Raw genomic sequence first — 24,001 nt, 5'->3', positions numbered from 1 at the left:
AGAGAATACAAAAAATGCTCTCATACATGGGAAGGAACAGAGTAATTTCCTGGAGAGAAGGTTATGTGTAACCTTGGCGATACTCACCAGATCCAACAGTACTTGGGGCTCTATATACTAATATTTTCTCCAACATCTTTTTCAGACACATAAAAAAGGGTCCTTGCTGATAGCCAACTCTACAGGCTATCAGGTCTGGCTATATATATGGCTTTTCAGCCATAGGTTTATTGAAGGTGAGACCCAGAGAATAGGAGTGCTACACTATAGAACAGTTGTTCTCAACCAGGGGCAATTTGTCCCCTAAAGAGGCATTTCACAGTATATGGAGATATTTTTAGTCGTCACAACTTGGGAGAGAAAAGGTAGTACAACTGGCATCTACTGGGTAAAGGACAGGGATACTGCTAAACATACTACAATGCACAGGACACCCTCATGACAAAGAATTATGTGGTCTAAAATGTCAGCAATGCCAAGGTTGAGAAACCTTGCTGTAGAGTTCTAAGAGGAGAATTGGGCAGCTTACATTTCAAATTACAACTTGAAAAGTTTGCACAAATTGCTTAAAGATCTTAGCTAAATTGTCACTTTTATAAAAATTAGTATATATATATATACACACACACACACATATATATGTTCTCCTTACACTCAACTGTATCCCACCTGTTCTCCTCCTCACCTCATACCTGTAGATCTGCCTCTGTCTTATCTGCCTTAGGGAAACTCTGGCCTGGATTTCATCATCGAAGAACACTGGAAAGCCTTTCCTGCCTTGATTTTGGTGACATCTAGCTTGCAACCTGATGTTTTTTCTACAGACTGATAGTTTATGTCCTTTCACAGCTGCTCTAAACTTATCACCTAAACATTCTAATAAAGCATATTATTTACATGACACATCAGCTGAATTAAAAGAAATCTCTTTACATAGCTCTAGTTCTAACTAATAGTATATTATAGATAATAGTTGTGTTGCTCTAATTACTCATTAAGGGTTGAAATATAAAATAGGAGCAACTTTAAAATTAAACATTTTTACTAATACTTTGGTCTATAATTAATGCATTCATACAATCAAACAACTGGAATAAACTAAGAGATTATCTAGTCCAACTGTCTTATTTCAGAGATGAAGAAATCGATGCTCAGTTTCTTTCTTTCTTTCTTTTTTTGAGACAGGGTCTGTGTTACCCAGGCTGGAGTGCAGTGGCACATCTCAGCTCACTACAACCTCAACCTCCTGGGATCAAGTGATCCTCCCACCTCAGCCTCCCGAGTAGCTGGGACTACAGGTGTGCACCACCACACCCGGCCTTTAAAAAAAAACAAAACTGTAGAGATGGGGTCTCACTATGTTGCCCAGGCTGGTCTCAAACTCCTGGACTCAAGTGATCCTCCTGCCTCGGCCTCCCAAAGTGCTGGGATTAATAGGCGTGAGCCACCACACCTGGCCAATGCTCAGTTTCTTTAAGTGACTTTTCAAAGCCAAAAAAGTAGGTAGTAGCTGAGCAAGGACTGGAACTCTGGGCTCCCATGTCTTAGTACAAAACTCTTTACATTAAAAAAAAAAAAATTTCAAAAGAGCCAGAATTGTTAAAGTAATACATTCCAATGAATGTTTTTACATGAAAACATAAGAATCACAATTGCAATTATGAATTCTAAATATATTGTGAATATTAATATAGACACATATACCAAAATAAATATAAATATTTTCAGGTCTGTTTCTCAAGTAAGCTATCATTTATTAAATAACAAAAATACATATCATTAAATTGATTTCACACTAGCATAAATAATCTGTATTTTTAAAATTCTAAAATATATAGCGTAAAAAAGAATTACCAATTATAATGATCATAATGTGCTGAATCTGAATTTCCTATGAAGATATTATTATACTATTCAATAAAATTAGAAAACAATAAGAATTATAGTACAAATGTAGTTTTCTTTGTAGTCTAATAATAGTATATAACTTCTAAAATTTTTAATCCTATGATACACCATAAATAACATTTTCATTTTCAAAAAATTTCCATCAATGAATACATCATGCAGCTAATAAAGATTAATAATAACCTGCCATCCACTGAATCAACATGGAAGTAAATTTCCTGATTAATTTGCTTTAAACCTCTTCCAAAAACAAATAACTACTATTAAAGCCAACCCCATTTTTGTCTGCTTATTAAAAATATTAATATTAAAAACATTAATCTCATATGATGATTTTAATTATCTTAATTTTCACAGTTATCAGGCAAGATTATGCATTTACCTAAAAGAACAACATTTTCAAATATGCAAATATGGGTGAAAACTGGATAGATCATTTCTAACAATCAGATATAATTAAAATAATAAATTATTTAGGTAACATCAAGCTCATTTGAAAGATATCCTTCTTAATGGCTTATGGTTTCAATGGCAAACACTATAAATTTGGTACTATATTTTAATACTTTAAAAATTCTTAACGATTTTACTATTTGTGAATTTCTAGACTTACCTAGGTCTTGTTTTAGGTAAATGTGTAAGTTGTTTCCAACAATTTGTTGTGACATTATGAATCCAACCATCACCTGCAATATCATGACAGTTCAGAAAATAAGAATAGGTCTTTGAGATACAATTTTAATTTTCCCCCAAATGTATCATGCTACATTTAAATGACTATCTTTTCTGAGTGCACCTATTTTACCATACAAATTTTCAAACATTTACAAAAGTAGAGTGACCATGACAATGAACTTCCATATACTGCAGATTCAACAACCATCAAGACTTTGCTATATGTGCTCCACTTATCTTTTTGTTATTCTTATTGCTTAATTTTTCTAAATGAAATCCTAGATCTCCTATCATTTTCCCCATACATACTTCAGTATGCATTACTGAAAATAAAAGGACACTTTTTACATAACCACAATGCCATTATGACAGTCAACCAAACAAAAAAATTTCTTGGGATCATCGAATATCCATATGAACAAATCTTATACTGAAACGGAATCTTTAAGGGAGGAAATAGACTAGCTTATGAGTTAGGACATTTAATTTCCCATAGGTCAATGACCAAAAACAGAAAACAGAACCTAAAAACACTAGAGATCATGAAGATATGATATTAAACAGCCCCTAGTGAAATGTACAGATGTTAGTTTTTTGTTAGATTCCCAATCTCTTTTAATTAAATATCTCACAAATTGGAGAAGTATAATAATATGCAAGAATAACTAACATCTCCTACTAGGAACTGTTGTTTCTCCAACTAACCTCTGGAATTTGTTTGGTGGCCAGCTGACTGCCAGACACACAGCTGATGCTCAATAAACTTTTGTCGGAAAATAGTTGTTTCCAGACCCTAATATATAATTATATAAATGTTTTAATAGTATATAATGTTTCTGAATGAAAACATCTCTAGCCATAGAAAACTTCTGGGTTAAGAAAACAGAAAACGGCTGGGTTTGGTGGCTGACACCTGTAGTCCCAGCACTTTGGGAAGCTGAGGCGAGTGGATCACGAGGTCAGGAATTCGAGACCAGCCTGGCCAACATGGCAAAACCCTACCTCTACTAAAAATACAAAAATTAGCTGGGCATGGTGGTGGGCACCTGTAATCCCAGCTACTCAGGAGCCTGAGGAAGGAGAATCGCTTGAACCCGGGAGATGGAGGTTGCAGTGAGCCGAGATTGCGCCATTGCACTCTAGCCTGGGCCACAGAGCAAGACTCCATCTCAAAAAAAAAAAAAAAAAAAAAAAAAGAGGAAAAAAAAAGAAAAGAAAATAGAAAACACAAAACATCTAACACGCCAATTAAGAAGTCGATATTCTTGGTCATCTGTCTATCCTGATGCCACTATTTTACTGCTGAAAGAAAAACTGCATTCCAAAACCCACAGCCACTGGGACCAGCAATGATAGGAGTTTAAAAAATCTAGCTAAACACTTTCCTCTACAGCTCTGGAACAAAAAGAGAAGCAACTGGGCTTCCCACTTTGTTTTTCCAGGGCCTTTTAAGAAAACCCCCCAGCCTGGAGTATAGCACAAGCGAACAGTGCAAGCATCCTACCCTACAGTACAAGCATCTGGATCAAAAATCAGTGGACACAGAATCACAGAATATAGTAGTAGAAAGGGGCTTTATTTAATCTAGCTTCAATCACCCTTCCTCTTCTCCTTCCCTAGAAAACAGGTGAATGTGGAGAGCCAAGGGTACAAAACCAAAGAGGTCACAATTCATGCAAGAAAACAGTTGAAGATAAAGGCAAACCAGAAAAACAGGAAAAAAGAAAGATTTACTTCACTGTAACTATGAAATACAATTAAGAAAAAAGAATGAGATAATAATTATAGCCAAACTAATCAACTTACTTAATGGGATATTATCTGCACTTAGTCCACCACATAGGAAAAGTTTATCATCAGCTATAGGTGTTAAAGTATGCCATGACCGATGTTTTGGGCTTTCTCCATTAATAGTAATCCTGTGGCAAGGGGGGAAAAAAAGTCTAGGTACTATGTTAATCAAAAGAAAAGATTTTTTAATCATCTTAGATCTTAAAAAAATCTGCCCTCACTGCTCCAAAAAACTTTTACTAGTCCCACCTACATGAATATTTGAAAAACATTATTAAATTCTTAGATGAATTTTAAAAATCTTTCCATTTAATGACCATTCCACCTGGCTATGGAGTGAAAATAAAAGTCAATTCTCAGCCCAACATGGTGGCTCACGCCTGTAATCCCAACACTTTGGGAGGCCAAGGCGGGTGGATTGCCTGAGCTCAGGAGTTCGAGACCAGACCGGGCAGCACGGTGAAACCCTGTCTCTACTAAAATACAAAAAATCAGCCGGGCATGGCAGCATGCGCCTATAGTCCCAGCTACTCGGGAGGCTGAGGCAGGAGAACTGCTTGAACCCGGGAGGTGGAGGTTGCAGTGAGCCAAGTTTGTGCCACTACACTTCAGCCTGGGTGACAGAGCGAGACTGCTTCTCCAAGAAAAAAAAAAGTCAATTCTCCGTTAATTCACAATGCATACTCAGCATCATTCTTATTGGCTAATCAGCTGCTCCCTCAGTTTTTCAACACAATTTTTTTTTCATGTCTGTAACTTTTTACTGTTGTTTCATGGTTAATTTTGTGTTTTTAGTTGATTTCCCCAAGGATATTATGGGTTTTTATATTGTTGTTTTTACTTTGATCTACTTCTAGAATTTCCCAAAACATTATCTTCCTCTGAAAAACGCTAGCTATTCTAACTTCAGAGTAAAAACATGAAAGTCATTCCAGATCCAGGGTAAACCTCTAAGGATTTCTCAAAAAAATAAAAATAAAAACAAGGCCAGGCACAGTGGCTCACTACTGTAATCCCAGCACTTTGGGAAGCCAAGGCAGGAGGATTGCTCGAGCCCAGGAGCTAGACAGACCATCCTGAGCAAAATAGAGACATTGTCTCTTAAAACAAAAGAAAACAGAACAAGAATAATCATAATAATAAGGGGGGCATTTAAAAGAGATGGGGCATGAAAAATAAAAACATAAGCATAACTTATAGCTGGGCCTGGTGGCATGCGCCTGTAATCCCAGCTACTCGGGAGGCTGAGGCAGGAGAATCGCTTGAACCTGGGAAGTGGAGGTTGCAGTGAGCCAAGGTCGCGCCATTGCATTCCAGCCAGGGCAACAAGAGCGAAACTCCCTCTCCAAAAATAATAATAATAATAATAAAATTAAATTAAAAAGCGTAAGTTAGAAGCAAAATAATTTAATTTAGGAGGTGAAAAGATACCATTCTTCCACAGTCTGGAATGTTCCAGAATAACACAGGCCATTTTTGGAAGATATAATTTGTTTTTTACAAAACGGAAATATTTTTACTGTTTGTGTTAATTATAAGAAACTTTTTTTTTTGAGGCGGAGTTTCACTCTTGTTTCCCACGCTGGAGTGCAATAGCGTGATCTCAGCTCACTGCAACCTCTGCCTCCCAGGTACAAGCAATTCTCCTGTCTCAGCTTCCTGAGTAGCTCAGTTTACAAGCATGCGCCAATACACCTGGCTAATTGTTTTGTATTTAGTAGAGACCGGGTTTCACTATGTTAGTCAGGCTGGTGAAGAACTCCTGACTTCAGGTGATCCATCTGTCTCGGCCTCCCAAAGTACTGGGATTACAGGTGTGTACCACTGCGCCTGCCACATTTTATTTTTATTATTATTATTATTTTTTGAGACTGAGTTTCACTCTTATTGGCCAGGCTGGAGTGCAGTGGCATGATCTTGGCTCACTACACCCTCTACCTCCTGGGTTCAAGTGATTCTCCTGCCTCAGCCTCCCGAGTGGCTGGGATTACAGGCATCCGCCACCATACCTTACTTTTTTTGTATTTTTAGTAGAGCCGGGGTTTCACCATGTTGGCCAGGCTGTTCTCAAACTCCCGACCTCAGGTGATCCACCCGCCTCGGCCTCCCAACGTGCTGGGATTACACGTATGAGCCACCACATCCAGCCTAGGTTGAACACCTTTTAAACATAATTTTTACCTATTATTATTTCTTCTGTCAGTTGTTCATGCATGTTCTTTGTCCACCTTCTATTAGACTGTCTTTTTTTTATTGATTTACTGAGTTCTTGTGGATCTTTGCCCTGACATCTCTCTGTTAAAAATACTGCAGATATCAGCTGGGTGCAGTGGCTCATGCCTGTAATCCCAGCAGTTTGGGAGGCTGAGGCGGGCAGATCACAAGGTCAAGAGATCGAGACCATCCTGTCTAACATGGTGAAACCCTGTCTTTACTAAAAATACAAAAAGTAGCTAGGCATGGTGGTGCGTGCCTGTAGACCCAGCTACTCGGGAGGCTGAGGCAGGAGAAGAGCTTGAACCAGGGAGTCAGAGGTTGCAGTGAGCCGAGATCATGCTACTACACTCCAGTCTGGTGACAGAGCGAGACTCTGTCTCAAAAAAAAAAAAAAAAAAACAAAAAAAAAAATTCCAAATATTGCTTCCAGTTTTTTTGTTTCTATTTTACAATTTGCCATTTAATTTTTTGTGGTACATTTTTCTGTAGAGAAATATTTAATTTTTAAGTGGTCTTATCGATCAGTCTTTTCATTTATGAATTTTGAGTTCATATCGTCTTTACAAAGCTTTCTCCATGCCAAGATATTTTTTTTTTAGGATTTTCTTTTTCTTTTTTTTTTTTTTTTGAGACGGAGTCTCACTCTGTCGCCCAGGCTGGAGTGCAGTGGCCGGATCTCAGCTCACTGCAAGCTCCGCCTCCCGGGTTCACGCCATTCTCCTGCCTCAGCCTCCCGAGTAGCTGGGACTATAGGCGCCCGCCACCTCGCCCAGCTAGTTTTTTGTATTTTTTGGTAGAGATGGGGTTTCACCGGATTAGCCAGGATGGTCTCGATCTCCCGACCTTGTGATCCGCCCGTCTCGGCCTCCCAAAGTGCTGGGATTACAGGCTTGAGCCACCGCACCCGGCCTTTTTTCTTTTCATTTATTTTTTATTATTATACTTTAAGTTCTAGGGTACATGCGCACAACGTGCAGGTTTGTTACATATGTATACTTGTGCCATGTTGGTGTGCATCCATGCCAAGATTTTAAAGATAATATGCTATATTTTCTTCTGAAACTTTCACGGTTTTATGGTATTTAATGGTATTTATACTTTGGAATAATATATAGCCCTGATTCCATCTCATTATATAAATTGCTAAGTTGATAGCTAAATATATTTGTTCTATTATTAAATACATTTTATGAGCTACAAATAAAATCTGACTTTACTCCATTACTTGTTTACCTGAGATGACCCCATTCAACCACTTCTTCATTTCTTCTACTGATCAATCCTCAAAAAATACTTAGTATAAAACCAGTACTTTTATATAATCTAATTTCAACTGTTAGTATTTTCATGTTTTATCTTGTTTGGTTAAGGAACAAACTCTATTTAAATCTATAAGTCCTTGCTTAAACATACAATCTGAAGGAAAAAAATGACAGTTCAGTGTTAAAGACCCACATTTGGATTATGGACACATACAGACACACACACATGCCTATAGATTAAAATGTACTTAGACTTCAAACTTACCTTCCAGACCAAGTCCAGTTGTCTAGGTTTAGATAGTGCAAATCATTCATCCTAGTTTGCTAAAAGAAAAGTGTGTTACACTGGTCAGTATTTCACATCTTTTATCAGCTAAAATTTTTCTTTTAAAGTAAGTTCAGATTAAAAATAGACTATTTCTATTTTACTTCACATGAGAAGTTTAAATATTGGAAAACAATAATTAATAAGACTGACACAGAGCTCCCAAATCAACGTGTCAAAGGGGACAGGAAGAAATAGGTTTAAATTCACAGGCTTTAGATGACAAGAAATTAATTTTTTCTGATACTGCACCGAAAGATTCTCATTAAAATATGATTTATAATCATCTATGATTGTTCATGTATTGTCTGTTTACGAATTAGAAGATAAATAAAAGTTAGTATTGAATGCCATTTTAATCTCTAGATTACATGAATGTTCAATTATTCCACGAAATCAGAGGATAAATTTTTATAAGGAGCACTGCACATTTCCATTAAAAACACTCACCAAAACACGTCCGCCAAAGATATAACCCTTATTTCCAAGAACTGCACACGTATGCGCGGCTCGTGGCTGTGGTGGAACTCCACCCTGCAAGTAGAAATCAGAACAGATTGCAAAGACTTGAAATATCTGTAATAAAGTTACATTCCTATGCTCAGTATGAGAAAGTCTTAATCACTAAGTTATCATTACCTATGTAATTCAATTAAAAATGCTAATGCAAAAGTTTATTCTAAATAGTACTAATTGCAGACAAATACTATTTGTCAGAATAAATTTTATTCTCCCTGATCTTTACTTTTGAAAATGTTTTTCTTGTATGTCTGACACTATTTAGCAAAATAAGGTTTCATGTAAATTTTTGTTTGAAATACTGTATAAAGATTTTTAAATCAAATTTTGAAATTTTCTCTCTCTCCCTCTCTCCTCTGTCTCCCTCTCACACACAGAGTTCCTATTAGAAGTGAGCGGTGCATATTGCGATTATCTCAGAAACTCTGTAAAATTAAAAATGGCTCCAAAACTCTTGATGCCTCAAATTTACAATAAGTTCACTCTTGGCTTAAGCCAGACAGTGCTCTCTCTCTTACTAAAACTCTTAACATTGGTAATACTTCTCTACACTTTATTTTGAATAAATATAGCAGATCTTTTCTTTAGAGAAGTTTTGTTTTTTGTTTTGAGGCAGTCTTGCTCTGTCACCAAGGCTTGAGTGCAACGGTGCGATCTTGGCTCACTGCCACCTCCACCTCCCAGGTTTACGCAGTTCTCCTGCCTCAGCCTCCTGAGTAGCTGGGATTACAGGCGCGTAACACCAGGCCTAGCTAATTTTTGTATTTTTAGTAGAGATGGGGTTTTGCTTTGTTGTCCAGGCTGGTCTCAAACTCCCGGCCTCAAGTAATCTGCCTGCCTCGACCTCCCAAAGTGCTGGGATTACAGGTGTGAGCCACCGCGCCACCCTAGAGAGGTTTTTAATTGGTGGCAAAAGCAAGTATCATGGGTAGATGAATGAATAAGATTTAAGGGAAGAATCTTCTGCATAATTTCCATGTTTTCATGGTGAGTGCCTTTATGTATGTATTTTAATTCCAAGTTCTGAAAGAACCTGACATTTTCAGCTCACTGGCTACTCAAAGTGGGTATAGGAAATTAAAGCCTGCATCCAATATCATAACTTCCTAAACTTTTCAGGCTTATTTGAATAACTGTGCTGAGGTCAACTTGGTAAGACATAATTCAGATACTAACTATATAACACTTAAATGAGAACCATTTAAGAATTTTGGTTCCCAGCCCTTCCAGCAGAACAAAATTTTTATTATTACCCCAGGCTTGATCTGAAATTTTGGAAGAATTCTTCTACTATATAGAAGAGAACAGAAGAGCACTGAAAATCTGAAATTTACTGCCTGGAAAAGAGGATCCAGAGAATGGTCAAACTCTAACACTTACTATTTTGCATAGACCTTCCCATCATTTCCATGAACAGAAGCTGGACTGTAAGGAATTCTGGTCATATATGTGTATTAGTAGACACATATGTAACTGCGCATATACGACCTGCTTAGCATTCCACTCTGTTCAATTCTGGTAAGCTTTTCAGTCACAATACCCTGCTGTCGCTAGCAATGAACATGTGACTCAAGACTGGCCAGTCATCCCTTTGGCATCAGGAATTGCTGTAAAGAGTAGGAACATGCCGAAGTAGAGGCCAAGTCCTTTTCTTTCTTTCTTTCTTTTTTTTTTTTTTTTTGTAGAGACGGAGTCTCATTCTGTTGCCCAGGCTGGAGTGCAGTGGCGCAATCTCGTCTCACTGCAACCTCGGCCACCCAGGTTCAAGCAATTCTCCTGCCGCAGCCTCCTGAGTAGCTGGGACTACAGGCGCATGCCGCCACGCCCAGCTAATTTATTTTGTATTTTTAGTAGAGACGGGGTTTCAAGGTGTTGCCCAGGATGGTCTCAAACTTCTGAGCTCAGGCAATCCGCCCGCCTCTGGCTCCCAAAGTGCTAGGATTACAGGCATGAGCCACCAAGCCCGGCCCTTTTCTAAGACTAATATATAGACGTTGAGAGAGTACAATACAAATAACTGTGTGTGTAACCAGGACCATATTCCCTCCTAAATGAGCCAATGTGTCTGCCATAGACGGAATGAAACAAGCACACAAGGAGAAGCAGAGAAAAGCAGACAGAAAGACAGAATGTATTGTAAGGATGCTGAGTAACCTGCTCCGGTTCCTGAGGCCGTGGTCCCTGCGGCTCTTCCTTCTACTTTGTGAGCCATTCCAATATGCTTTCCAGCTATGTGAGAATTCATTATTGCTTAATCTAATTTGAATTTGTTTTTGGTCACTAACAAATGAAAGAATACTGATAACGTACTTTTTGTCATGCCATAATTGCATCTACCTCTGAATTCAAGGGTATAAAAAACATGGGCTTTGTTATAAAAGGATTTTTAAAAATAGGCCTTTATTAAATCAGGGCATGACACTTGTGGTAAAGAATGATGATGGCACCTCATTAAAAGATTTTTTTCTAGAAAACCTTAGCTGACATGGAGAAGAATATGCATTTTTTTTTTGTTTTATTTATTTATTTTGAGCGATGGGGCTTCGCTATGTTGCCCAGGCTAGAATGCAGTGGAGTGCAGTGGCTATTCACAGGTGTGACTGTAGCACACTACAGCCTCAAACTCCTGGACTAAAGTGATCCTCCTGCCTCAGCCTCCTGAGTAGTTGGGACTACAGGTGCCATCTACGGCTCTGATATTTTTCTTAATGCTATTAATGAAAGTACTCTAGAGAACTACTTGGTATGTGATTACAAACCTAATTACAAAAATCCAAATAACAGGTTGGGTGTGGTGACCTATAATGCCTGTAATCTGAGCACTTTGCAAGGCTGAGGTGGGCAGATTGCTTGAGGTCAGGAGTTCGAGACCACTGTGGCCAACATGGTGAAACTCCGTGTCTACTAAAAATACAAAAATTAGCCAGGCATGGTGGCCCGCGCCTGTAGTCCCAGCGGAGGCTGAGGCAGGAGAACCACTTGAACCCGGGAGGCGGAGGTTGCAGTGAGCTGAGATTGTGCCACTGCACTCCAGCCTGGGCAACAAAGCAAGACCCTGTCTCAAAAACACAAAACAAACAAACAAACAAACAAACAAAAAAACCCCAAAATCCACAGTAAAAAATTGAGTTTTAAATACAAATATATAAAGATGACTTTTTACAACACTCACTTTAATTTCTGGTTGAAACCAAGTCTGTGTCTTTGTGTCAAATATATGGACATCATTATGCCATCCCCAGAATATCTGCTCTTCCTAAAAGAGAAATTTTTTAAATATCTAAAAGCTTTAATAATTTTTACATTATTATTACAGTTTTATCACATATTTACTGGTAAAATAATAGACACCTTACAAAAATAGAGTTAAGTGTTACCATAGTCACAAAGCCAATGGATACATGGGTTCCTCCCAAAGCATGGTCCCCAGACCAGTAGCAGCACCACCTGGCAACTTTTCTTCTCACAGTAATGTTTGCAGTGAATCATAATTTTACTTGTTGACAATCTTCCAATTTTCTCAAAGGATGATCATTTTTAAAATTGCAGAGGGTAGAATAATGTTTACATTTTTAAATCTGTTTTCCTAAAGTACATGCTCAGAACTCATTTTTGCCATAATGAACTTTAGGGGGTGGGCATGGTTCCTGTTTCCAAAAACTTCTAATCACTTCTACTTCACCAAGCAACTGGTTCTTATAGATTAAACTTATGACCACTCTCTTCTTTTTTTTTTAAGATTTCTTTCTTTCTTTTTTTGAGACAGAGTCTCTCTCTGTTGCCCAGGCTGAAGTGCAGTGGCGCGATCTCGGCTCACTGCAACCTCCGTCTCCCGGTTCAAGCGATTCTCCTGCCTCAGCTTCCCGAGTAGCTGGGACTACAGGTGCCTGCCACCGCGCACGGCTAATTTTTTTTTTGTATTTTTAGTAGAGACTGGGTTTCACCATGTTAGTCAGGATGGTCTTGATCTCCTGACCGCGTAATCTGCCCACCTCCACCTCCCAAAGTGTTAGGATTACAGGCGTGAGCCACCATGCCCAGCCAACCACTCTCTTCTTTATATCCTAAGATATAAAATTCTTTGTCAGCAAGGTAAAGACTTAGCAGCTATACTGTATTTAGCATCTCCCAGAGTGCTGAAATCCTCTATCACTACTCTAGATGATCTCTGTGCCAGTTTTATATTGTGTGTCAGAAATACATCATCTATTTTTGTCAGGCCTTGTCAAGCAAGACAAATAAGCTAAACAATTTACTTAGTTTAGAATCTATTTTTAAATTTTATTTAAATTGAAACGGTCTCACCATGTTACCCAGGCTGGTCTCAAACTCCTTGGTACAAGTGATCCTTCTGCCTCAGCCTCCCTAGTACGTGGGATTATAGAAATGTGCCACCACACCCAACTCATTTAGAGTCTAAATGAAAAAAACCCATTTGTGTTCCAGAAACTTCAGGACATGATATTTAGCTTAGTAACTGTATTGTAGGAGAAAAAAATTGAGTTATTTCACTGATGAATAAAAATAACTAGATATAAATAGAAGTTATATTCCTGAAAATTCTCAGCAATACTTTAAGTAGCAAAGCTTTAATGATATATCATTTTTAAAACTCAAAAACGACATAGAAACATGGGGAATTTTCAAAAATACCCATATACAAAGCAATATACATGAAATGTGTGTGTGTATAAACATATATACACATACACATATATACATGTATATATTTATTTACATTAATAATATAGAATAATACATACTAGTAGAAGGTAAAACTAATAAGACTGCATCTTGGTGAGAGGATCAATGGTTTTTTAAATTATCTGTTTAAAAATTTCATTTTTGTAATTCATAACTTCTTTCATTAATAATGATTTACTGTCTAATCAGTAAGAATAGGTAGAAAAATTAATATCACTACCCATGGACTCTTACCTAGAGGCCAGTCTGACCTATGAATAATTCTAGTGGACATATCTAAAAAGAGATGTATGTCAACAAGAGCTATTGTGGTTAAATATGAACATAATTTTTCTAAGTTGCACTAAAGTCGCTACCTGTCTAACAGAAGCAGGTATCTGTGATTAATGATATAAGAAAAGAAATTACTATGCCAATAGCCATGAAGGCTAATACCACTAGATGAGATACCTCTTGCCAAATGGATACAAATGTTAAAGAGAGAAAACACATTTTTTCATAGTGTCAATTATGACAAATTGGTAGCTCCAAAAATGAGAAAGACCAGGCTCATTATTTCTAAGATGTTGAGGCTACACACTTAATTGGAGGGAAATGTAAACAGTGATTACTATCTTACCCAAGATGCATCATGAACATCAAAACAGTCTTGGAGTTCACTGTGTCTCCTACACCCATAACCACCAAAATATATTAGTCTGAAAAACAAACACAAAAGGACACACTTTAGGAATTCTGTTTCCAGTTTGTTCATAGAAAGCTGAAAAAGATCCTCTCACCTTAACAACCCAAACACAAAATCACAGTTTAAAAAGAATAATTTCAGAGCTGAGGGAACAAAGAGACCTAAATAAACCAATTCCAGAAAGTGATGAGCTCTCAATGGGAAAGAAGAGACCCATAGCTGCTTTCATCCCTTGTGTAACAGCAAGAGGAAGAATCCAGCACACACAGGGTTTGTAAGAAGAAGCTACTCAAATTTTTAACAGCTACATTTATATTGGCATGGCAAATTAGACTTATTTATTTATTCTTTTTGAGACACAGTTTCCCTCTGTCACCCAGGCTTCAGCGCAGTAGCATGAACATGATCTCGGCTCACTGCAATCTCCACCTCCCGGGTTCAAGCAGTCCTCCTGCCTCAGACCCCTGAGTAGCTGTGACTACAGGTGTGTGCCACCATGCCTGGCTAATTTTTGTATTGTTGTAGAGATGGGGTTTCACCATATTGCCCAGGCTGGTCTTGAACTCTTGGGGTCAGGTAATCCTCCCACCCTGGCGTCTCAAAGTGCTGGGATTTACAGGCGTGATATGGTTTGGCTGTGTCCCTACCCAAATTTCATCTTGAATTCCCATGTGCTGTGGGAGGGACCCAATGGGAGGCAACTGAATCATGGGGACAGATCTTTCCCAGGCTGTTCTCGTGATAGTGAATAAGTGTCATGAGATCTGATGGTTTTTGTTTGTTTGTTTGTTTTGTTTTGTTTTTGTTTTTTGAGACAGAGTCTCACTCTTGTCTCCCAGGCTGGAGTGCAGTGGCGTGATCTCTGCTCATGGCAACCTCTGCCTCCCGGAGTGAATCTCCTTCCTCAGTCTCCCGAGTAGCTGGGATTACAGACGCCTGTCACCATGCCTGGCTCATTTTTGTATTCTTAGTAGAGATACGATTTCACCATGTTGGCCAGACTGGTCTCGAACTCCTGACCTCAAGTGATCTGCCCACCTCGGCCTCCCAAAGTGCTGGGATTACAGGCATGAGCCACTGCGCCCACTGATCTGATGGTTTTCAAAAGGGGAGTTTCCCTCCACAAGCTCTCTTCTCTTATCTGCCGCCATGTGAGACTTGCCTTTCACTTTGAGCCATAATTGTGAGGCCTCCCCAGCCACATGGAACTGTAAGTCCAATAAATCTCTTTCTCTTGTAAATTGCCCAGTCTTGGGTATGTCATCATCAGCAGTGTGAAAAACGCCTAATACAAGGCTTGAGCCATGGCGCCCGGCCCCAAATTAGCATCTGAAGAAACCCAGCCGCTCTCTTCCACAGGAGGCCTACAGGCTGCTGCTTGTGCTGCCGCCATGTCTCTAGTGATCCCTGAAAAGTTTCAGCATATTTTGCGAGTACTCAACACCAACATCGACGGGCGGTGGAAAATAGCCTTTGCCATTACTGCCATTAAGGGTGTGGGCCGAAGATATGCTCATGTGGTGTTGAGGAAAGCAGACACTGACCTCACCAAGAGGGCGGGAGAACTCACTGAGGACGAGGTGGAACGTGTGATCACCATTATGCAGAATCCACGCCAGTACAAGATCCCAGACAGGTTCTTGAATAGACAGAAGGATGTAAAGGATGGAAAATATAGCCAGGTCCTAGCCAATGGTCTGGACAACAACCTCCATAAAGACCTAGAGCGACTGAAGAAGATTCAGGCCCATAGAGGGCTGCGCCACTTCTGGGGCCTTTGTGTCCAAGGCCAGCACACCAAGACCACTGGCCGCCGGGGCCGCACCATGGGTGTGTCCGAGAAGAAATAAGTCTGTAGGCCTTGTCTGTTAATAAATAGTTTATACATCTTAAAAAAGAAAAGAAAAGAAAAGAAAAAGAAACCCAGCCATAGAGGGAATTTAACCTACTCCTTAACTCTTTCACATAATCTTCAGGGAGGGATGAGGGTCAGTCACCAACAGCTGGAGGCAGAGGAGAGCTGAGAAAATCCCCTTTAGGCAATCTAAGCTTTGGACTACTAAAGTTTGGGATGCAAACAGGAGATCTGAAAGAAACACCTCAGGGGCATGCCAAACATTTACACCCTATAGAGTACCTGCCCTCCAAAGGCCAGGGGAGGAAATGCAAGGCTGAAAGAGGTCTTCCAGGGTGCAGAAAGCATAAAGTGGGATCAGAGAGCAAAGAGAATTGCCTCGTGTCCCAATGACCTACCAACTGGACTATAAAACATGGAGAGATCTCCCACAGTTCTGAGAGGCAGGAATGCAGCTGTGAAGCACAGCAGAAAATCTCAGTGCTCAAATAGGGATCCCTAGTATAGGAAAGTACTGTTCTAAAACATTTGAAGCCAGAGGTAAAACTCAGTCAAACTAAAGGTACAACAAAGCCCAAATACAAATTACCTACAAATTAGACTGACTCAGCTCTTACTCTAGCAACCTAAAAAAGAAGAAAGGGCATGTCCCTTTCTGAAGATAAATATAATTTATTCCAATCTTTACTGTTCTTTCAGACAGAAGATCTGGCATATAATTTAAAAACTACAGGGAGGTTGAGGCAGGCGGATTGCTTGAGGGCAGGAGTTTGAGATCAGCCTAGGCAACATAAGGAGACCTGTCTCCACAAGAAATTAAAAAAAAAAAAAAAAGGAAAGAAAGGTGTGGCAGTGCATACCTGTAGTCTCAGCTACCCAGGTGGCTGAGGTGGGAAGACTGCTTGAACTCAGAGTTCAAGGTTGTACTGAGTTATGATCACACCACTGCACTCCAGCCTGAGTGAGATGAGACCTTGTCTCAGTTGTACCCAGTTATGATCACATCACTGCACTCCAGCCTGGGTAAGAGTGAGACCTTGTCTCAGTTGTACCGAGTCACCACTGCACTCCAGCCTGAGTGAGGTGAGACCTTGTCTCAGTTGTATCGAGTTATGATCACACCACTGCACTCCAGCCTGAGTGAGGTGAGACCTTGTCTCAGTTGTACCGAGCCACCACTGCACTACAGCCTGAGTGAGAGTGAGACCTTGTCTCAAAAAAATAAAAATTACAAAATACACAAAAAGGCACAAAAAAGCGGCCCATGATGATGAAAGAAAAGACTCAATATAAATAGACTCAGAAAGAGGTGGTCTAGATAATGGAATTATCAGAAAGGGCCTTTAAAAAAACTATGATGAGGATACTAATAGTGGAAAAATGTGGACAACATGCAGGAATAAATGGTTAATTTGAGCAAAGAGATAGAAACATAAAAAAGAACTAAATGGAAATGCTAAAAATAGAAAATAAGATGTCAGAACTAAAGAATTCATTATATAGGTTAAACAGCAAACTTTTAAAAAAAATTTCCTTTCTGGAACTTGATAATTAATAAACTTGGCACAGCAATGGAAAACATCAGTAAACTTGAAGACAAGTCAATAGATTCATAAAAAATATCCAAGTTAAAACACAAAGAAAAGGAAAGAATGGGAGGAAAAGAAACAGGTAGCCAAAGCTTTGTGGAACAGTATCAAAATGGTCTAACATACATGTAATGGGAGTCCCAGAAGGGGAGACAAAGAAATATGGCAAAGAAATATTTGATAATTTAATTACTAAGAAACTGATGGAAGCTATCAACCTCCAAACCCAAGAAGCTCAGCACACTCCAAGTTAAATACAAAGGAACTACACCAAGGCATAATTAATCAAATTATTTAAGGGCAAAAATACAGAAAAGATAAAGACAAAAAAAAAGACATATACAGAGAAACAAAAACACAAATGAGGGTAAATTTGTCACAAAAAAGATGGAAGCCAGACTGGGCACAGTGGGTCACACCTGCAATACCAGCAATGTGGTGGGCTGAGGCAGGAGGACTGCTTGAACCCAGGAGTTTCAGGTCTGCCTGGGCAACATAGTGAGATCCCCATCTCTACAAAAAATAAAAAAAGGCTGAGTGCTGTGGCTTATGCCTGTAATCTCAGCACTTTGGGAGGCCAAGGCAGGCGGATCACCTGAGGTCAGGAGTTTGAGACGAGCCTGACCAACATGGAGAAACCCCATCGCTACTAAAAATACAAAATTAGCTGGGTTTGGTGGCGCATGCCTGTAATCCCAGCTACCCAGGAGGCTGAGACAGGAGAATTGCTTGAACCCGGGAGACAGAGGTTGCGGTGAGCCAAGATTGCGCCATTGCACTTCAGCCTGGGCAACAACAGCAAAGCTCCGTCTCAAAAAAAAAAAAAAAAAATTAGCTGAGTGTGGTGGCATGCACTTGTAGTCCTAGCTACTTGAGAGGAGGAAGGAGGAATACTTGAGCCCAGGAGTCTGAGGCTGCAGTGAGCCATGATTACATCACTGCACTTCAGCCTGGGTGAGTGATGGAGTGAGACCAACCCTATAACACAAAAATAATAATAATAAATAAAGGAAATACATAAAAGTAAGAAAGGAAGGGAAGAAAAAAGAGAAAGAAAAATGGAGGCCAAAAAGCAATGTAATAAAACATGTAAAGTGCTGAGAGAAAAAAAATCCTGTTAACCCAAATGGTCAAAGAAGAAATCATAAGGGAAATTAGAAATTACCTTGAGATAAATGAAAACAAAAACAACAAAACTTCTGAGATGCAGCGAAGGCAGGGCTCAGAGGGAAATGTATCACTATAAATGCCTACATTAAAAATAAAATCTCAAATCCATAACGTAACTGTACAAGTTAAGGAACTAGACAAGAACAAACTAAACTTACAGAGAGCAGAAGGAAGAAAATGATAAAGGTTGGAGGCGAGATAAAATAGTGAATAGAAAAACAATCAAGAAAAACAACAGACCAGACAGGGTGGCTCATGGCTGTAATCCCAGCACTTTTGAGAGGCCAAGGCAGGCTGATCACTTCAGGTCAGGAGTTCGAGACCAGCTTGGCCAACATGGTGAAACCCCGTCTCTACTAAAAATATAAAAAAATTAGGTGGGTGTGATGGCAGGCAGCTGTAATCCCAGCTACTTGGGAGGCTGAGGCAGGAGAATCGCTTGAACCCAGGAGGTGGGGGTTGCAGTGAGCCACGATCATGTCACTGCACTCCAACCTGGGCAACAGAGTGAACAGAGTGAGACTACGACTCAAAAAAAAGAAAGAAAGAAAAGAAAAGAAAAGAAAAGAAAAGAAAAGAAAAGAAAAGAAAAGAAAAGAAAAGAAAGAAAAGCAACAAAACAAAAGTTGATTCTTTGAAAAGATCAACAAAATTGACAAATGCTTAGACAGCTGTACTAAGAAAAAAGTGAGCAGATTCAAATTACTAAAATCAGAAGTGAAGATACTACAGAATAAAAAGGATGACAAAAGAATACTATGCTGGGCATGCTGGTTCACATCTTTAATCCCAGCACTTTGGGAGGCCGAGGTTGGCAGATTGCCTGAGTCCAGGAGTTCAAGACCAGCCTGGCCAACATGGTGAAACCTTGTCTCTAAAAGTACAAAAAACTCAGCTGTGCGTGATCGCGTGCAACTGTAGTCCTGCCTGTTTGGGAGGCTGAGGTGGGAGAATCACCTGAGCTTAGGAGGTAGAGGCTGCAGCAAACCAAGACAGTACCACTACACTCCTGCCTGGGCAACCAGAGTGAGACCCTGTTTCAAAAACAAACAAACAACAACAACAACAAAAAAAACAGAATACCATGAAGAAGGGTATATCAACAAGTTGGATAACTTAGATGAAATGGAAAACTTCCCGGAAAGACGCACACCCTCAATGCCGGGCACAGTGGTTCATGCCTGTAATCCTAGCAATTTGGGAGGCTGCGGTGAAAGGATCACTTGAAGCCAAGAGTCTGAGACCAGCCTGGCAACATAATGAGACCCTATCCCTACAAATAATAAAAATCTTAGTCAGGGATGGTGGCACGTGCCTGTAGTCCCAGCTATTCAGGAGGCTGAGGTGGAAGGACTGCTTGAGGGTTCAAGGAGTTCAAAGCTGCAGTAAGCCATGATAGCACCACTGCACTCCAGTCTGGGTAACAGAGAAAGACCCTGACTCTTATAAAAACAAAAACAAAATATATCTCAAGAAGAAATAGAAAATCTGAATAAACCTATAACAAGTAAGACGATTGAATCAGTAATCAAAACCCTCCCAAGAAAGAAAAGCCCAAGACCAAATGGCTTCACTGGCGAATTCTACCATATATTTTAAAAAGAATTAACACCAATCCCACTCAAACTCTTCCAAAAAAAAAAAAGAAAAAAAGTGAGGAGGGAATACTTCCTAACTTAGTTTGAGACTAGCATTACCATGATACCAAAGCAAGACAAATAAAATACAACTAAATATATCTGATAAGGGATCAACACCCAGAATACATAAAGTACTACTGTAACGTAACATCAAAAAGACAGACAACTCGTTTTTTTAAATGGGTAAACGATTTGAATAGACATTTCTCCAAAGAAGATGTACAAATGTCCAATAAGCTAACATCATTAGTCATTAGGAAAATACAAATCAAAATCACAATGAAATGCTATTTCACATCTGCTAGTATAGCTATTATTAAACACATACACACACACACACACACACACACACCCCCAAAATAAGCATAGGTGAGGATGTGGGGAAACTGGAAACCTTGTTTCTTGCTGGTGGGAGTGTAAAATGGTATAATCACTAAGGAAGATAGTTGGTGGTTCCTCAAAAACTGAAACATAGATTCATCAAATGACCCAGCAGTTCTATTCTTAACATATATACTCAAAAGAATTGAAAATTGAATCAAACAAAGTTATATGCCAACACTGACAGCAGCATTATTCACAAATAGCCAAAAGGTAGAAACAACCCAAGCATCTATCAACATATAAATGGCTAAACAACATGCGGTATATATATACAGTGGAATATTACTCAGCAATAAAAAGGAATAATATATGCTACAACATAATGCACCTTGAAAACATCATGTTAAGTGAAATAAGGCAGACAAAAAGAACAAACATTTTATAATTCAATTTTTATGACATACCTATTATCTGCTTATTCGTAAATTATTATAGACGGAAAGATTAGAGGTCACCAGGGGTTGGAAAGAAGGGAGAATGGGGAGATATTGCTTAATGGGTACAGAGTTTCTGTTTGGAGTAATTAAAAAGTTTGGAAGTAGGTACTGGTGATGGTTGCACAACATTATGAAGGTAATTAACGCCACTGGATTGTATACTTAATATAGTTAAAATGAAAAATTTTATGTTTTATGTATTTACCACAACCTTTCAAAAAGGTGTAGCAAGCCGGGTGTGGTATCTCATGGCTGTAATCCCAGCACTTTGGGAGGCTGAGGTGGGCGGATCACCTGAGGTCTGGAGTTTGAGACCAGCCTGGCCAACATGGTGAAACCCTGTCTCAACCAAAAATACAAAAATTATCTGGGCATGGTGGCAGGCACCTGTAACCCCAGCTATTTGGGAGGCTGAAGCAGGAGAATCCCTTGAACCAGGAGGCAGAGGTTGCAGTGAGTAGAGATCACGTCACTGCACTCCAGCCTGGGTGACAAGAGCTAGACTTTCTCAAAAAAAAAAAAAAAGCATAGCAAAAGTCAAGTCTCCCTCCTACTCTGTCACTTAATTCCCTTGCCTAGGGCAATCACTGTTACTGGTTTCTTTTACATATTAACAACAACAAAAAAACCTTTAAAGGTCCAAAAATATAGGGTAGATTAACCTGGAAAAACAAAGGCAGAAAACCATAGTGGCTTACAGAAACACACGTCATTGTCATAAGCATTCAAAGATATTCCCTTTATATAAGCCTATGTAAGGTTCAGCGATAGAGTTCAGTCCTATGTTTGCCTCTAGCCCTTAAAATGCTTTTTGCAAACGGAAATGACAAAAAGTTAAGCATAACCAGGAAGCAAATCAACAAAGCTATCAATTACTCCTCCTAAAAAATTATGTATATACCTGTGAATAAAATTCAATGATATGTTGAAATACTTGTTACAACCAAGTAAGATTTATATCAGAAACACGAGTATATCATATTAGAAAATATTTAATGACATCAGTACTTAAATGAGAAAAAAACCTCAAACGACTTTAAAAGAAAAAGTATTTAATAAAAATCAATACTCATTGCTCATAAACATCTAGGTTTAAAAGGTAAGGTTATGTTTTATCTTTTATTTTTTATATACATATCTTTTTTTTTTTTTTTTTTTTTTTAAGACAGAGTCTTGCTCTGTCGCCCAGGCTGGAGTGCAGTGGCGCAATCTCGGCTCACTGCAAGCTCCTGAGTAGCTGGGACTACAGGCGCCCGCCACCGCGCCCGGTTAAGTTTTTGTGTTTTTAGTAGAGACGGGGTTTCACCATGGTCTCGATCTCCTGACCTCATGTCACCCGCCTCGGCCTCCCAAAGTGCTGGGATTACAGGCGTGAGCCACCGCGCCTGGACTATTTTTTTTTTTTTTTAGACAGAGTTTCACTCTTGTCACCCAGGCTGGAGTGTAATGGTACAAGGTACAACCTTAGGTCACTGAAACCTCCGCCTCCCAGGTTCAAGCAATTCTCTTGCCTCAGCCTCCTGAGTAGCTGGGACTACAAGTGACTGCCACCACGCAAAAAAATAATCTTTGTATTTTTAATAGAGATGGGGTTTCACCATGTTGGCCAGGCTGGTCTCGAACTCCTGACCTCAAGTGATCTGCCTGCCTCGGCCTCCTAAAGTGCTGGGCTTACAGGCGTGAGCCACTGCATCTGGTCTGTATTTTATATTTTATATATACTTTTATATATACTTAATATACTTAATATAATAAAGTAGGCTGGGCGTGGTGGCTCACGCCTGTAATCCCAGCACTTTGGGAGGCTGAGGCGGTCAGATCATGAGGTCAAGAGATCAAAACCATCCTTGCCAACATGGTGAAACCCCGTCTCTACTAAAAATACAAATATTAGCTGGGCGTGGTGGTGCATGCCTGTAATCCCAGCTACTCGGGAGGCTGAGGCAGGAGAATAGCTTGAACCAGGGAGTCGGAGGTTGCAGTGAGCCAAGATCATGCCACTGCACTCCAGCCTGGGTGACAGAATGAGACTCTGTCTCATAAAAAAATAATAATAAAGTAAAAAATATATAAATACATATACACTTAATATAATAAATATACATAATATAAAATATATAATATATAATAAGTATGCATTATATATAAAATATAAAATATATAAAAATAAGTCTCCATATATATGGAAATAAAGTATATATATATTTTCCATATATATGGAAATAAAGTGTACATGTAATTTCCATATATATGGAAATAAAGTATATACAAATATATATTAAGTATATATGTAAAAGTATATATAATATATAGACATATTTATATTATATATACTATGTGTTAAGTATATGTTAAAGTATATATTAAATAACATATACTATACATGCATAGTGTATGAGTCAGGGTATTTGAGTCAAATACTATATTATACATGAGTATATGAGTCAAATACTATACTATTCATATCCTCCTGCCTCAGCCTCCCAAGTAGCTGGGACCACAGGTGCATAGCATGCCACCACACCTGGCTATTTTTTTTCTAAATTTAGTAAAGATGGGGTTTTGCCATGTTGGCCAGGCTAGTCTCCAACTCCTGGCCCCAAGTGATCCTCCTACCGCAGCCCCCCAAAATGCTGGGATTATAGGCGAGAGCCACTAGGGAAGGTCGACATCAAATATTTCAAATCTCTGATTTTAAAATGGTAATTTAAAACCTTACTGACCACTTTGAAGGATACTAGAGAAATGACTCCTGAACACTGATCCAAAAGGGGAAAGAATCAAGCATTTATCCTGATTTTCCTATACAGTACCTTAGGGTTAATAAACAGTTAAAGAAA

At 39.0% G+C, this 24,001-nt stretch overlaps 1 protein-coding gene and 1 pseudogene across 4 annotated transcripts in view; one reads left to right on the top strand and one right to left on the bottom strand.

Annotated features, from left to right (window-relative positions):
* Positions 1-24,001, bottom strand: part of KLHDC1 (kelch domain containing 1) — a 60,548-nt gene that overhangs the window by 16,006 nt on the left and 20,541 nt on the right. For 2 of the 3 annotated variants that reach the window (XM_015143652.3, XM_077940969.1), the window contains exons 5-10: positions 14,021-14,099; positions 11,870-11,953; positions 8,629-8,712; positions 8,119-8,177; positions 4,390-4,526; positions 2,522-2,594 (exon numbers count right to left, since the gene is read on the bottom strand). In XM_015143652.3, coding sequence (XP_014999138.1) covers positions 2,522-2,594; positions 4,390-4,526; positions 8,119-8,177; positions 8,629-8,712; positions 11,870-11,953; positions 14,021-14,099 — 516 coding nt within the window. The remainder of the gene's footprint in view (positions 1-2,521; positions 2,595-4,389; positions 4,527-8,118; positions 8,178-8,628; positions 8,713-11,869; positions 11,954-14,020; positions 14,100-24,001) is intronic. The other variant, XM_001098337.5, reaches the window with a different exon arrangement.
* LOC144330250 (small ribosomal subunit protein uS13 pseudogene) lies at positions 15,177-16,778 on the top strand (annotated as a pseudogene). Its single transcript, XR_013396254.1, has one exon. The product of XR_013396254.1 is annotated as a small ribosomal subunit protein uS13 pseudogene (transcript).

This window comes from Macaca mulatta, chromosome 7 (genome assembly GCF_049350105.2).
Source record: "Macaca mulatta isolate MMU2019108-1 chromosome 7, T2T-MMU8v2.0, whole genome shotgun sequence".
In the NCBI taxonomy this organism is placed as follows: Eukaryota; Metazoa; Chordata; class Mammalia; order Primates; family Cercopithecidae; genus Macaca; species Macaca mulatta.
This window is presented reverse-complemented; position numbering and strand designations above follow the sequence as displayed.